At 51.4% G+C, this 15,141-nt stretch overlaps 8 protein-coding genes across 8 annotated transcripts; 4 read left to right on the top strand and 4 right to left on the bottom strand.

Moving 5' to 3' along the window:
- Positions 1-474: 474 nt before the first annotated feature.
- On the bottom strand, positions 475-2,450 carry IAR55_006609 (peptidyl-prolyl cis-trans isomerase-like 4; the record flags this gene model as incomplete). Its single annotated transcript, XM_066949689.1, has 4 exons — positions 475-972; positions 1,097-1,491; positions 1,752-2,141; positions 2,318-2,450. The coding sequence occupies 4 exons, from the start codon at positions 2,448-2,450 to the stop codon at positions 475-477; spliced, it is 1,416 nt and encodes a 471-aa protein (XP_066799983.1).
- A 672-nt stretch (positions 2,451-3,122) lies between these two features.
- IAR55_006608 (uncharacterized protein) lies at positions 3,123-4,245 on the top strand (the record flags this gene model as incomplete). The annotated part of the gene is made up of 3 exons (XM_066949688.1): positions 3,123-3,156; positions 3,230-3,914; positions 3,975-4,245. 3 exons carry the CDS (start codon positions 3,123-3,125, stop codon positions 4,243-4,245), a joined length of 990 nt encoding a protein of 329 aa, XP_066799982.1.
- A 305-nt stretch (positions 4,246-4,550) lies between these two features.
- On the bottom strand, positions 4,551-5,409 carry IAR55_006607 (mitochondrial 54S ribosomal protein bL35m; the record flags this gene model as incomplete). Its single annotated transcript, XM_066949687.1, has 3 exons — positions 4,551-4,586; positions 4,803-4,892; positions 5,227-5,409. The coding sequence occupies 3 exons, from the start codon at positions 5,407-5,409 to the stop codon at positions 4,551-4,553; spliced, it is 309 nt and encodes a 102-aa protein (XP_066799981.1).
- Positions 5,410-6,063: 654 nt separating this feature from the next.
- IAR55_006606 (histone H4) lies at positions 6,064-6,605 on the top strand (the record flags this gene model as incomplete). Its single annotated transcript, XM_066949686.1, has 4 exons — positions 6,064-6,082; positions 6,199-6,262; positions 6,321-6,481; positions 6,538-6,605. The coding sequence occupies 4 exons, from the start codon at positions 6,064-6,066 to the stop codon at positions 6,603-6,605; spliced, it is 312 nt and encodes a 103-aa protein (XP_066799980.1).
- Positions 6,606-7,033: 428 nt separating this feature from the next.
- IAR55_006605 (uncharacterized protein) lies at positions 7,034-8,618 on the bottom strand (the record flags this gene model as incomplete). Its single annotated transcript, XM_066949685.1, has 6 exons — positions 7,034-7,453; positions 7,543-7,702; positions 7,770-8,096; positions 8,278-8,400; positions 8,510-8,533; positions 8,593-8,618. The coding sequence occupies 6 exons, from the start codon at positions 8,616-8,618 to the stop codon at positions 7,034-7,036; spliced, it is 1,080 nt and encodes a 359-aa protein (XP_066799979.1).
- A 1,149-nt stretch (positions 8,619-9,767) lies between these two features.
- On the top strand, positions 9,768-11,234 carry IAR55_006604 (actin; the record flags this gene model as incomplete). The annotated part of the gene is made up of 7 exons (XM_066949684.1): positions 9,768-9,797; positions 9,851-9,921; positions 9,979-10,047; positions 10,104-10,867; positions 10,922-10,999; positions 11,052-11,139; positions 11,201-11,234. 7 exons carry the CDS (start codon positions 9,768-9,770, stop codon positions 11,232-11,234), a joined length of 1,134 nt encoding a protein of 377 aa, XP_066799978.1.
- A 475-nt stretch (positions 11,235-11,709) lies between these two features.
- IAR55_006603 (uncharacterized protein) lies at positions 11,710-13,040 on the top strand (the record flags this gene model as incomplete). Its single annotated transcript, XM_066949683.1, has 5 exons — positions 11,710-11,781; positions 11,931-12,029; positions 12,343-12,442; positions 12,574-12,636; positions 12,790-13,040. The coding sequence occupies 5 exons, from the start codon at positions 11,710-11,712 to the stop codon at positions 13,038-13,040; spliced, it is 585 nt and encodes a 194-aa protein (XP_066799977.1).
- Positions 13,041-13,459: 419 nt separating this feature from the next.
- On the bottom strand, positions 13,460-15,109 carry IAR55_006602 (uncharacterized protein; the record flags this gene model as incomplete). Its single annotated transcript, XM_066949682.1, has 5 exons — positions 13,460-13,601; positions 13,731-14,209; positions 14,395-14,508; positions 14,615-14,675; positions 14,856-15,109. 5 exons carry the CDS (start codon positions 15,107-15,109, stop codon positions 13,460-13,462), a joined length of 1,050 nt encoding a protein of 349 aa, XP_066799976.1.
- Between the last annotated feature and the right edge of the window lie 32 nt (positions 15,110-15,141).

Here is a 15,141-nt window from a genome sequence, read left to right as displayed (position 1 = left end):
GAAACGAGGCTGAGCTGTCTTCAAACAGCAGCCATCACACCTTGTCGTTGAGACGGTTGACCCCATTTGTAACTACGCAGCTGAACCCTTTCGTTCCGTTGTACGGAATCCCTTCAACTTCAAAGGTTGACAATATACCCTGGACGACTACCCACAGCTCGAATCATTCCCCGCATCTGTTTGTAACACATGACAATGATCCAGATCCTCAAGAAACTCCCTCACGACCGATCTACGACCTCGAATGTGGCCCCTGAACTCATTTCAATCGAACAATGATACTTGATCACTCTCATACCATGTCGCTCATTGACTTCAGTACCATGATAATGACTTGATGACTTCCGATTTCTCGCTGTGCATACGTATATAACTTCGTCATTTGTATATAGATATGATACGTGAATGGAATAGGATGTGTATGAAATAAGGCAAGCTTGAATGCTGCTCCTCTTTTTGCCACGTGAAGATCGCTCAATACCTCCTTCTCTCCCTCTCCCTCTCCCTCTCCCTATCCCGGTCTCTATGTCTATTACTATCCCTATGACTATCTCGATGCGTGTCCCTATCTCGCCTATCATCCCTATATCTCCTATCATCTCTTTCCCTCCTATCATATCGATCTGTACTTCTCTCCCTCCTGTTCTCATCTCTCCGAGGCGGAGATCTACTTCGTTCTTTGGGATACGAAGAACGAGATGAGGGAGGGTCATCAAACACCATTCCGTACCCCTCTGTACCACCTGCTCCTCGAGGTGTAGCAGCAACATAAGTGTCTCCACCACCACCACCACCACCTCTACCTCCTCCTCGTCCCAACCCGCCACGACCGCCACCTCGTCCACCGCCACCGCCACGACCACCTCTGCCTGATGTCGACACGAATTGACCGTTCATCTTAGCCACGGATTGAGAGAAATCGACCCATATTCGTCGATCGTCCACTAGTACATTTTGCATTTTGAAGTAAGCCTGAGCAGTTGATCATCAGTTTCCTAACGCAAAACCGTGGGTAGCACATGGATGAGGGAGTTCAACGTTGAGAGGGTGAGGATCTGAATAGGAGATCTGGGAGTCTCGGACCCCTCGCACTCACCTGTTCTGCCGATTCTCTCTCATCAAACTCTATAAAAGCATATTGCAGACTGTCCCCACTCTTCTTATCTCTCACGACCTCACAACTGAGTATCTTCCCGAACCGACTGAAAATCAACTCGAGATCCTCATCCTGCGTCACCGGATTCAACTTGCACACGAACAGGATGTTCTCGGGCGGTCTCACACTCGCAAAGGGCAGATCCCCGATCATCTCCAGCGTCAAGGCGGACGATTCTTGCGCTGTCTTGCGTCGCACAGCTTCCGCTTCTTCCTCTGGTAAGGTGAGATAAGGGTTTTCGGTGTCGGATATTCGGACGGCGGATATCTGATCAGGGGGTCGGATGGGCGAGGGGGGCGGAGTGATGAGATCCGGTGGGTCAGGAAAGGGATCCTCTGTGTGATGATCATGGAAGAAATGTGTCAGCGTCTGACCTTACCAGTCACATATCGCGAAGCGAAAAGAGGCTCCGGGGGAATAACGAGGGAGCAAAAGACCGAGAGAGAAGAGGCTCGATAGTGCAAAAGCACAGAGAGGGAGTTCGGATCTCGTCAGGGGCACGAGAAGGATTTCAGCAGGACCAGCAAAGCTGATGTGAATGCAACACAACACTCTCCCTTCGAGTGCTCCAGACGACGCCACCACCGAAACCCACCTAATATCTCCACATGTCTGATCCTGATATCCTGCAACGGTCTCCCCTCCTTATCCAGATAAGCCTCATTGATCTTATCCAGCGTCTCCAACCCCTCTATCACATGTCCGAACACCGCATGTTTCCCATCCAGATATTCGATCCCATCAGCCAGCGTGATGAAGAACTGTGATCCGCATCCTGGCGGCTGGGTCGGTGAGACTGCCATCGAGACTGTCCCTTTTGATACGTGTTTGAGCGAGTTGAGGATCTCGGGAGTGAAATACCGCGGAGGGCCAGACATACCCGTGGACCGAGATTGGGATTGGGAATGAAGGAATGATTCGAGGGATTCACCACCCGTACCGGTGGCTGTGGGATCACCTGTCTGAGCGATGAAGTCTTTCGACACTGCGAGGCAGCGGGAAGAAGGGTCAGCTTTGGCTCATTTCGAAATGAAATCCAAAGCCAAAATCATCATTGATAAACGAGGACAGCATAGTGTGCAAAGCTGCCAGAGATACGAAGCGAGAACTTTGGATAGCATGGAGGGCAGTTTACTGACGATAGAGTGATTCGCTACCCACCATTGAAGAACGCGTTCAAAGCGTAGTACTTTATCTTGCACAACTTGAGAAAGTTCTCGCAGGTCCTCGGACACTTATCCACCTCTAGATCGATGACCAGCTCCCCAAGGGAGGTCTCGAGCATGACCGACATTGCGGCAGGGGGGCTTTAGACAGTGTCAGGTGTCGAGAGCAGATGAGTGGTGAGCAGGTTCCGTCTGGATGTTAGAGAATGGTAAAGGTGGTGAAAGGTGATCCACAGCTGTCTCTCTCACTCTATCTCTCTCTCTCCCTCTCCCTGGCATCGACATCTTCCAAGTCGGCCCCGCACTCGAAGGAGGAGTGGTGTGTTGATAAGCGATCTAAGCGATGCCACTAGATTATTCCCACGTCACAGCCCAGCCCAGGTCCTGACGTAATAAGCCATTCTTCCTTTTCTAATAGAGTTGGGTTCAGGGTCCTGGGTCAGGGTAAAAGAGGGAGATACGCCGATTCCAGCCTCCCCCCTCTGACTGGTCCGAGACTGGCAGCATTCCTCCTTTTCGCTTGCGTCGTTCGAATGTGATGATACCTTTTCCAGCACATTGAGCTCTTCTCTCTCTCTCTCTCTTCTCTCCGCTTTTTCTGATTCTCCCATTCCAGACTGATTCCAACTTGACCTGGTGTCATCAAGAATCAATCGATCTGATTCCAAATCAATCCCCTCGACATCTGTGCTGTATAGTTCTTGACGAACCTATACATAATCCAAACCGATCATCTCTTAAATCCCATCTGGTGCTTCGTACCTCTCCCTATCTATAATTCCCATATCATACGTCGGAAAATGAAGTTCTCACTCGCATTGCTTGCTACGCTGGGTGAGTCGATCTCTGACCTCTAGCTCTGCTCTCAAGCACACGTCGTTGACTACTCCTTCTCTCCCTGAAACAGCCGTTAGCACTTCGGCCACTCCCATTCCCATCCGTATCATCACCATCACATCTCCGGACACATTCCTCCCTTCCGAGGAAGTGGTAGCGTCTCTTCCTCATCCCCACTCAGACGATCGCCCTCTCCCTCATCGTCCGCCCATCGTACCGACGAATCAGGAAGCCGGTCCTTCTCGTCCTTGTCATGGGGGCCCTCTTGGATCTCTCCTCTCTCGACTAGGTCTATCTGCCTCATCTCCCGTGATCGACTCGTCCTTCGCCGAGAAGGGGAAGGACGAATCCGACCGCTCTCTCAACATCTTGGAGAAATGGCGATCTATGGTCCACGATGCAGAGGACACGATCGTCCCCATCCTCGAAGGAGGGATCGTAAAGATCATACCTTCTTACACCACCGTCACGAATGAGGATGGCGAGTCGACACCCGTCAATGTCCACAAATCGAAGAATGGGGACAAGACACCGGAAATCAAGTGGTGGAGACCTGTCCGAGGAGGGAGAGGAGGATGGGAAGTCAAGGATGGTCAGGGCGAATGGAGAAAACCTAGAAGGGGTGAACATCCTCCTAGACGATCGGATCGTCCTCAAGTCGAGGTCCAGTCGACAGAACAACATCATCACCACCACCACGGGTATTCTCATACCCATGGTCACTCTTTCGATGGTCCTGAAGCGACAGTAGTCCGGTGAGTACAGTGTGTATGATGGAGATGCTAAAGCAAGAGCTGATCCATGAGTTGTCACAGATTCCATCGAGCTTTGAACCATCTCACACGGGTCGAATCTACAGCATTGGCATTGGTCATTGGTGTCGGTCTCGGTTCTATCGTTCATCTCCTCTTCATGGTCTGTCTACTCTCTTTCAGGCGAATGCGATACACTTGCAAGGCCAAAAGAGAAGAATCCAAGATTAGACTGGAAGGCGAAGAAGCCGTTCTTGTGGCAGCGGAAACGTTGCCAGCTTATGAAGAGGCTCAGCACGAGGAGTTGGATCTAAGTGAAAAGGGTGAATTGTAAAGGTTCTGGTGGATTTAGATGCAAGTAATGTAGCCATTTTTGTATGATGCACAGATGTCGTCCATAACCGTTGCCAAGGGCTTTAGTCCAAGCTAACATTGGGTCTCCAGGGGCCGACAAAAATCGGGATTGTCCACCCGGAATCAGAGATACGTCGTAGTGTGATTTGGGTGACAAGTCTGAGCTTCCGTCAATCCTGTGTATGCAATCAGTGAGACATTCAGTCCAGCAGTCTAGCAGCACGAACTACAAAATTCAGCGGATCATCGAGGTCTCCGTTGCAGAGTAGTCAAGGATTATACATTCTAAGCGTATGGTAACAACTTTCTCAATTTCTTAGCCTAGAAAGCAGGGACAGGGGAAGGACATTAGAGTCAGCGCATGTCTAACGTGAGATCCTCGAGAGAAGCAAACAGGATCTCCCACTCCTACAGTCCTCTCATGCACCCTCGCGTCCACCCGAGTCTACCTCTGGACGGCCGCCCTCCCAAGTGGCTCTGGCTCCACACCGCTCATCACCCGTCATAGCGCAGATTGAAGAAGAACACCTGACTCACTTGTGTTTTCGTGACATATGTGGACTTTGCCAGTCTATTTATATGGTTAGAAGAGAGCGGTGTGTTCAGATGCGCTTTGCCGGCTTTGGCCTAGGGAGGTAAAGGGGTGTTGTCAGAACGATCCATAACTGGCATGACAGGCAAACAGTCTTGAACAGTGTCGAGGTCTGGAACGTTAGGGAGCAAGTGATGGTCTGGAGTCCGACTTGCAGTAAATGGTCGAGCAATCGACCAGCTCAAAGGGCAAAATTGGACAGATACGAAAGCAGAGGTAGACCGACTTACTCGTTTGAACTACGATTTTTGTAACAGAGTCAGCTCAGATATCCATCGTACAAAACGGCAGAATCACAACAGCAACGAGTCTGTAGCTCTTCCTGGCGACTCGAACGAATGGGGTGACCAAGTCAAAGTTCACACTCACCATCCCCGAAGCATTGGCGAAGAACCGCTTCTTACTCCCCGAATGAGACTTGACCTTGTGTCCGGCGAGCGAAGGAACGGACGTCGAGATCGAAGCGGCGAAGGGCGATAATGGTGAGAGCGGAAGTCGGGATGGTCCGGCCAATGCTGATGGCCGTAAGAAGAGACGAGGTATGAATGACATGGTGCGGCAGTTTTTAAGAGGGATGCGAGGCCGAGAGAAGACTGGTGAAACGTCAAAGTGTATACTATGCATGGACTGCAACAAGTCATCGACCTCTGCCAACGACGCTTCAGACTACGTCGAAGCACTTTTCGAAGAAGCTCGATCATTACCATCTTTCTTACGTAACTGAAATCGTTTTCATGTGAAAGTCGTTCGTTCCCTCCGTTTAAGCGCCAAGCGTCCCCTCCTGACCCACTCACGTGACATATCCCCGTTCCAGCTTCGGGATTTGCCATAACACCGGTTGATTCCCGCCCCGCTTAAGGTGATGTTTGGTTTATTACTTGTGCTCATCTGTTACCCTTTGTTCCTCCACCCACGACCACCGACATACGCGCGTCACATTCCCTCATCCCATTCACTGGTATATATAAGTTAACCCATCTTCATATCGGCGTTTGTCTTCCCACTAGTTCTCATCCATCAAATCATCACCACTTCTCTCATTCTTGACTCGTGGTGAGTCACACATCTCTCGCTCCACAGACCTTACCTGCCTCCCATCCTCCATCGTCACTGCTCGTCCTCGCCCTTCTTGCCGGTTGTGATTGTATACTTACCTGATTCCGTCTGATAGTCACCTACCAACCAAACCAACTCAAATAAATCACAATGTCCGGTCGAGGAAAGGGTGAGTTCACACAGTTTCTATCTGACTTGTCCCAGCCTCGCCTCATTTTTTTCTACTCGTACATTCTGTGACGAATCAGTCCTCGTTCAGGGCTGATATACATCCTTTTCCTCCAGGTGGCAAGGGTCTCGGAAAAGGTGGCGCCAAGCGACACCGAAAGGTGCTTCGAGACAACATCCAGTAAGTCACCCATATATAAGCACAAACCAGGCCTATTGACCAAATCGCATTACTGTAGGGGTATCACCAAGCCCGCTATCCGACGTCTTGCTCGACGAGGTGGTGTCAAGCGAATCTCCGGTCTCATCTACGAGGAGACCCGAGGTGTCCTCAAGATCTTCCTCGAGAACGTCATCCGAGACTCTGTCACTTACACCGAGCACGCCAAGAGAAAGACTGGTGAGTTGTGGCTCTACAATAACTGAAAAGGAAAGGGATCCTGATAGTTTGCTCAGTCACCTCTCTCGATGTCGTCTACGCTCTCAAGCGACAAGGTCGAACTCTTTACGGTTTCGGTGCTTAAACCACCCGATCGTATTGTCTCTTCTTCTTCCTTGAGCTAATCTTGTTTTGAGGAGTCACTCCCTTCTTCGGTTTTCGCTTTTTGTTATTTATTATTTTTGGTGATGGCCCACGTTAGCCCACAGTCGAGATGTATCCTGTGAGCGAGAAAAGACATGTTGCCATGAAGGACCATCAGCACAGTTTTCCAGCTCGTTGATTTTGAGATGTACGTTGCGTGCATCTCACTCAGCGATGAAGGGATGCATGATCTTGTCGCTCAGGTGGAACCATGAACTCAAGCAGTGTGATCTGTTGCAAGCCCATATAAGTGCACAACCGTTCAGCTGGATGAGTGATCCATCGACGAATCAAACGGATATCATCGCATAAGCTCATAGAATGCATTTACTATGTTTCATACATCGCGTCCCGCACACCGCTCGTCTCTCACTTTGGTGCTTGATCATCTTCCTTTTTCGCCTCTTCCAAACTCATCGCTATAGCTTTCGCGATTGCCTCTTCCTCATCTTCTTCCTCCCCATCGTCGTCTTCCATATCCACATCTTCTCCTCTGCTCAACGCCATCGCCCTTCTCAATTCCTCATCCTCATCTTCTTCCTCCCCTGCATCTCCTCCTGGAACTTCACCTGCATCTCCTGGGACCATCGGGATATCGGGATCGTTGGCATTCGACAATGGTTCGGTCAGTGCTGATGGGAGAAGAGTAGCGTTGGTGGTTTCGGGTTCAACGGCAGGAGGTGTAGGTGCCGAAGGTCCTGCTTCGCTCGTTGGTTCAGCAGTAGTAGCGGGAGCGGGAGCGGATCGAGCGGCTGCTTCTTGAGCTTCTTGCAGAGACATCCGGATCGCCTGCGAGGAACAACAAAAGGAGAATCAGTCCAGTGATCGAATCGACCAGAGTTCAGCTTCACAGGACGTCAAAGAGACCAGACACGCACCATGGCAAGCTCTGGGTCCATATTGGGATCAAGTCCATCGGCGTCCATACCGTCTCCACCGCCCATACCTGGTACGGGATGTTCGCCGTCGAAGAGAATCGGAGACGAGGCGATGACATCTGATAAGAATTGAGGGCCAGGAGGGACCGAGACGAGGTGGCTTTAGGTCATGAAGCGGCCATGATCAATATTTGTTGACAGCAAAGGGAATTCGTGATGAAACTTACGACTCATTGCCACCAGCACCCTCTATCAACTCGTTCAACTTGATATCATTTTCCCTCCCTTCCTCACCAAACGTGACCACATCAATCAACACGTTGTTCTTTCTCAGCTTTTTACCCAGCTTGCCCAGACTCTCCGCCGAATCTTCCAACGGTGAACCGACAAAGACGACGATGCGTTGTCGTTGATTCTTGTTCTCACGATGTTTGAGGGCGAGCTGGGCGATGGAGATGGCGGTGGAGAGATCGGCGGTTCCGGATATGAGGACTTTGGAGAGGGAGGAGAGGAGTCGACCGAGATCGTTGGTCGGCGTAGCGAGGAGGGCGGGACTGAGCGGAGGAGTCGAACGGAAGCGGAAGGTGCGAAGGAAATATGTTGATCGATCATACCGATGTGGACGATTGAAGAGTTGAGCGGACGTGACGACCGCGACAGAACGCAAGGAGACACGACAAGAATGATTGACAGACGTCAGCGAGGGCTCCCAACCCAGACCAAGACCCCACCCACGCTTTCCCAGCCATCGTCATCAGACCGACTGCTGATTCCGGGTTGGAATCCGTCTTCGCTGTGAACACCGTCTGAACAGCTTCGGCCTGAGCTTGAAATCGTGTCGGAGCGTAATCTCCATTTCTGAGATACACATGAACATCCAAGTCAGCTGAATCGTTCCTGCTCTACGCGGCTAGCGATGGTCGGAAAAGGTTGATCGTGGGTGGATATGGGCATGAGAGGGACATACCGCATGTACTCGCTGTTATCGAGCCTGTTGAGCTGTCAGCTGAGGCGCGCAGAATTCACGGAAAGGCGACGTAGGATACGTACACCAGCATACATGATTCGAGAGGCATCTTGATCTGAGCTGTTTGGAGAGATCCAATGCAATGCAATGCTATGGAACGTATGTCAAGCAACACTCACCACTGCAACTAAACTTCTGTCAATCTCAAACGTCACTCAGCCCGGACTCTACGAGGCGACGCGCAACCGGTCAACGAGTGCCACTGAACATAACGCCGATATCTCACCGATCTCAGGGTTCAAGCTGCATATGGACCACCGGCGTCACCGCATTCCCCCCCTTTCTCTCGCCCTCCCAGCGCGCACACAGCTCACACTAGAGACCATCACCACCAAACCACCACCACACCACCCACACCACCCCCACTCGCTCCTCTCTTTATCTATTACTCATCTCCCAACACCCAACTGTTGCTCAAATCGAAATCAACGAGATCTCCCTTCGTTGTACACAAAACAGCTACAGTCCTTTAGACCCTTCAACTCTACTTTGTGAGTGCTGCTTCGCTTCTTGGTCCCCTGGATAAGAGGTCCGTCATGGATTGATTGGATGGAGGGGGGGCTCGTCGTCATTCTCGATTCGCCTCGGAGAGGATCATGAGTCCCTCGTCTGCGGCTGCGGCCTTTGGCGTCGCATCGACATATCGGGTGACAAGCACTGTCTTGTGGATGTCAATGCTGTCTTCCCTCCTCCAAGCTCCGCAACGCCTCCTCTCCACGCCCTCGCGGGCGACAGCAGCTCTGGCGCATCGTCCAGCGGTCATCTCCCCTGCGCAGTCGCGGCTGTACATCCCTCACCTTCCCATCTTGAGTCTTATAATCGTCCGTCCTCCATCAGGGAAGGGTGAACACTCATACTGCCCCATCGATGGGATGGATGGACGGAGAGCTTGCGTCGCCGAGCTGCTTTCTTCAGACGCCGCACGGACCACGCCGATTTCGCTGTCCCACATCGGTGCTGGTGGGCGAGTCGTGTATATAGCTTTTTTCGTTGCTCTGGTCACATGTTGGTCTTTCCGCAAATCCAGAACCATCGCTGACTATATGCCTCCTCATCGCAGTTCATAGATAATCATCATGTGAGTTTGTTGATCGGATTACCTCTGAAAACCGAGTGCTGACAGAGTATGTTACAGGGAGGACGAGGGTACGCTTCTGACACACTTCAGTATTTGATGGAAATCCAGTACTAACGTTGCATGATTTTGTGTTCCTCAGTTGCTGCCCTTGTGAGTTGACCCCGTTTCCCCCAGGCGTGATCGCTAGAGCTGACTCGTTCCAGGTTATCGACAATGGTTCTGGTATGTGCAAGGCCGGTTTCGCCGGTGACGATGCTCCCCGAGCTGTCTTCCCGTAGGTCACTCGAGTCCACTCGTGACGAGCCGTAGAGGCTGACTTGCTCGTCTCCAGTTCCATCGTCGGTCGACCTCGACACCACGGTGTAATGGTCGGTATGGGTCAGAAGGACTCTTACGTGGGGTAAGTGTCCGCCTCAACTTGGTGCAGATAGGGGCGCAACCTAACACCCTGCTCAGTGACGAGGCCCAGTCTAAGCGAGGTATCCTTACCCTCAAGTACCCTATTGAGCACGGTATCGTTACCAACTGGGACGACATGGAGAAGATCTGGCACCACACTTTCTACAACGAGCTCCGAGTCGCCCCCGAGGAGCACCCCGTCCTTCTTACCGAGGCTCCCCTTAACCCCAAGCAAAACCGAGAGAAGATGACCCAGATCATGTTCGAGACCTTCAACGCCCCCGCTTTCTACGTCTCCATTCAGGCCGTCCTGTCCCTTTACGCTTCCGGTCGAACCACCGGTATCGTTCTCGACTCTGGTGACGGTGTTACCCACACTGTCCCCATCTACGAGGGTTTCTCTCTTCCCCACGCCATCCTCCGTCTCGATCTTGCCGGTCGTGACTTGACCGAATATCTCGTCAAGTGTTTGACCGAGCGAGGTTACCCCTTCACCACCTCTGCTGAGAAGGAAATCGTCCGAGACATCAAGGAGAAGCTCTGTTACGTTGCCCTTGACTTTGAGCAAGAGCTTCAGACTGCTGCCCAATCCTCTCAACTCGAGAAGTCTTACGAACTTCCCGACGGTCAGGTCATTACCATTGGTAGCGAGAGGTTCCGATGCCCCGAGGCTCTCTTCCAGCCCTCCTTCTTGGGTCTTGAGGCTTCTGGTATCCACGAGACTACTTACAACGCCATCATGAAGTGTGACCTTGACATCAGGAAGGACTTGTACGGTAACATTGTCATGTCTGGTGGTACCACCATGTACAACGGTATCGGTGAGTGCTCGGGAAGATTCATAGCTCGAGAGCTACGCTGAATTGCGATGGTAGCCGACCGAATGCAAAAGGAAATCACTGCTCTTGCTCCTTCATCCATGAAGGTCAAGATCGTCTCTCCCCCCGAGCGAAGTGAGTGACTAGCTTTGTTGAAATGAAGATAGCCGCCAACGAATGACCATAGAGTACTCCGTCTGGATCGGTGGTTCCATTCTTGCCTCTCTCTCTACCTTCCAGCAGATGTGGATCGCCAAGAGCGAGTACGACGAGAGGTGAGTCGTTGGGTGGTCCAGGCGCGATGAGACTCTGCTTATGTCTTTGTTTGCCGTCCAGTGGTCCCTCAATTGTTCACCGAAAGTGCTTCTAAGCGTAGGGCGAAGTGGACGTGGGCAAGAAAAGTGGATTCTGGTCGAGCGTCGCGACGGCATAGTTGTAGATTCTTGGACGAGTCCTCTTCTTCATACTCCTTTTTTAACTCTTTCCTCCGTCTTGTCTCGAGAATATGATGAAAATGAATTGATGCCGAATAGTCTGGAGCGGCAATCGAGGAGTAACTGATACGATGCGAAGTTCGTCACGATCGGTCTTCGTGCGAAGTGATTGTTAGCAGGACACAGACGGCCGTGAGAGGATGATGCTGGCGTAAACTGCCACATGTGGTATAAACAACAGACTGCTTTACCGAGGTTCTGGATTGATTCCACACAACTGTCTCCGATAACGGGATACGAAGGATCGTCCAAAACCGATAAACAGAAGTTATTTCAACAAGTCACTTGAACCCCTCTCTTCCTCTTCCTCTTCTCTCATTCATCGATCGAAACTAAAAGCTCGTCGACATCATGGCGTTCTATCAATCTGTCGTCTTGGGCTCTTGCTCCTTCCTCTTAGGAATGGTATTCGTCTGCCAAGTGGTGAGGTGTTTCTTCCCTTCAGAAGAATCCTCCCTGCCCATCTCCTTCTCACGAAGGTTCCGAACGATATACAGATCCACACAATGATACCGGATTGTCATGAATCACACATTAACAAAGCTGATCGACTTTCAACCGGCTATGCTTAGGTTGACATCCCTCTTCTGTATGTGCCGGTCACCAAACAGGCTCTCGAAAATGCCTATTCATTCTATGAGATGTGGTATGAGGCTCCAGGGGCTATCAAGGTGGGTCGGGTGGGGTGGTCTTCTCCCCGTCGATACAATGTCTTCCTGAGTGCTGCTCTGGTCTTGAGACTGTCGTATCCACTTCGTCTAACTCTTACGGACTCGCTCTGGTCTCTTTCTCATCCTCAAACTCACACAATCATGGAGCATGGAGCGACAATCGAGTGTTCTCACGATCATCTGTTTTTTGCCCGTTACACTCTCCTCCTCTTCTCCCTCGGGCCACTTCACCTTCACGTTCATCCCTTTGGCCCCTCTGCTCCGCATACCTAATGTCCAACTGACAAAACCCTCCATTCTATTCCGACTCCAGGCCCTCTTCCACGTAGCTCTCGGACTACCCATGATCATCCTCCTCGTCAAACTTCACAGGTGGAACGAATCAGCCATGTTCTTCGACGGAAGTTCAGTGGGTGAGTGGCGGCGGATGACCAGCTTCTCTTCCGACCCAACACAACCTTGCGATGGACAGCATTGCAAACAGTATGGAGAAGTGATATCAAAACTCATGCTAATGAGTCTGTTCTGTGGGGTCCTGTTACAGCTATGCACCTCGCTACGATCGTGTTGTATTTGACTGTCCATATTCAGAGTTTGAGGACTTTCCGTGAGTGTTTCTCGTCGTTCAGCGAGATCTGTCAACGCTGACATATCGTCTTCTCTATTCTCCCTCTATCGCAATCACCAATAACCAATCTCTCAATTGAATAAACCACACTTTCATATCACTTGACCATTCGCTCTAACTCTGCCCACGCAGTCCCCGAATCCACCACCACCACCTCATTCTCCATCCTGCCTCCCCCTCCTCCTCGAGAAGTCCCACCAACAGAGGACGAGCGAATCGAGGCCGTGCGAGTGATGGCGGCCGCCAACGCCCTCGTGGGTCTGTTGACGATGGGAGTCATCGGGATGCAGATCGGACAGGAGTATGCGAGGAGACAGGAGGAGAAGGAGCAGAGGGAACTGGATGCGAGGGTCGTTGTGGGTGAGGGGAAGAAGGATCAGTAAGGCGTCACAAGGAGGTGGAAGATGGTGTTGGGGGACGACAGGGAGGTTTCCAATCTGGAAGAGCAGCAATACGTTCGTGAAACTCGAGAGAGGAGATGAGTGAGGGTGCGTATGACGGTAGAGGTTTTGACTTGAGATCAGATACATTTGGCAAACGGACCACTGCGTGCTGAGGTTGAGGCTCCGGAGGACTGGCCAGTAGAGCGGACACGGAGCATTTGATTGAATGGAGATAGTTGGTCTTCATAGTCAACCTTTATGCCCTTTGTTAGCCATATAGATCGCTTGTGACTTCTTCGATTGTTTGAGAGACCTAAACATAACTTGCAATCATACAACGTACCGACTGTACAACAAACAGTAGTGACGCGGCTGATCACTTTTTCCAAAGATCGGTTCACACCTGAAACAAACGCGGTTCACACCCTGAATAAATGGACCTCCTCGTCCCATGCTGCGCTAGCTAACAGTCCTTCGTCAAACAGAGCCCATCCGACACCCATGACGAACTCTGTGTGGTCAGAATGAGATGTTCCAGTTCCTGGAGAAGCCGTCGACCAGCTGCAGTGGGCGAGAAAAGTCAGCGACAAATGAGTGAGCTTCGAGTGACCCGCGAAGGAGACAAGTGATAGAGGACATCGAGGGGCATTTGTGATCTATCTAGATTTGCAAGTATATCGATCGACTCACGTTCTACAGGTCATATCGTACGAAGCGGAGGCCAAAAGGTCCGCTCTATGTGGACTCCAAGCCACTTTCCTGGCTGCCAACCCATGTCTTCCAACTTGTATCCCACCTTTGGTTGTCAAAGTCGAACTTGATCTCAGATCCCACACTTTTACCGACCCATCTTTACTCGCCGTCGCAATCATTCCCGGAACATATTTGTTCCAATCACACGATAAGATCTCGGCCCCCTTTCCATGTCCATGATGCTGAAGCTGATGCGGGGTCATTCCCGCGGGGATCGTCTGGGTCGCGGTCCCAGAGGCTGAAGTAGGGGACCGGATGTCGTATATGTTCAAAAGACCATCGGACGAACATGAACAGATCAGAGAGGGTGAATGGGGCGAGAAGGTTGCGTTGTATAGTTGTGAATGAGATGGCGAACTCGGACGAGTAGCTGAGGAAGGGATGGTGAGCAGTGAAGTAGTACGTGATTCGGTCCACTATACGTACGCATAGGTAAATGGTCAGCTCAAACTCCCTGTAAAAGCGGTGTAGCGTGGCCATTCAATGCACAAGTGGTAGGAGCTTTGCCTTTCGAGAAGGCTCTTCGCCCCAGTCGGTGGGAAGCCTACGAGCTAGGGCTTCCACATGGACTCGGAGAATGATCATGCCAGATTCTACTCACCACCTTGATCGCACCGTCCCATGACGAAGTGACGAAGGTATCCTTCTGCAGATTGTTCCACTCGATAGACATGATCTCGGCGGAATGTTCGTGCCACGCTCTGATCGGGAGGCCCTATGATGCGGGGTATCATAGTCAGCGCTGAGTGCTGGTTCGTATGCTCCACCTCTGGTCTGTATGTCAGGCCGACCTGCCAGTATCGTCAGAGCATTGCGCTCACCTCGAGAGTTATGTCGAACATCTTGAGGGCACCGTTTCCGCATGCTGCCACGATCTGATTTCTTGTTTGGATGTCAGCGAGTCATGATCCTCCATTTTGGCTCTCAGCACGACATAGTCTTGGGTGACGATCCTCGTGGTCTCGTTCCACCCCTTGGAGTGCACTCCCTCGCCATCTACTGACTACCGGCAACTATCTCCTTCTTGATACCCTCGCATTGACACCAGGTTATCTCACTCACTCATGACTCTCATTCCAAGCGACATCATAGACACAATCCTGAGTGTCGAAACCCCTCACAACCCTCACTCCACCGGGTACGTCCGGATCCAAAGCTACAATGTGCACACGACCGTTCCCCACCAAGCCAAAGTTCTTGCCCGAAGCCAGGGCGAAATGGTTATCGAAGAAAGGGGAGAATGCGAGGTTGTGGTGGGTGAATTGTGGAGTTCGAAGTCTGAGGAACTGGGAGGGAGTCCCTGGAGGAGCAGGCATGGTGGTCGCAGATTCAAGGTGACCTATAAGCT

Source organism: Kwoniella newhampshirensis, chromosome 14, assembly GCF_039105145.1.
Source record: "Kwoniella newhampshirensis strain CBS 13917 chromosome 14, whole genome shotgun sequence".
NCBI classification, from domain to species: Eukaryota; Fungi; Basidiomycota; class Tremellomycetes; order Tremellales; family Cryptococcaceae; genus Kwoniella; species Kwoniella newhampshirensis.
The sequence above is the reverse complement of the archived record's forward strand: the minus strand, read 5'-3'. Positions and strand labels throughout refer to the sequence as shown.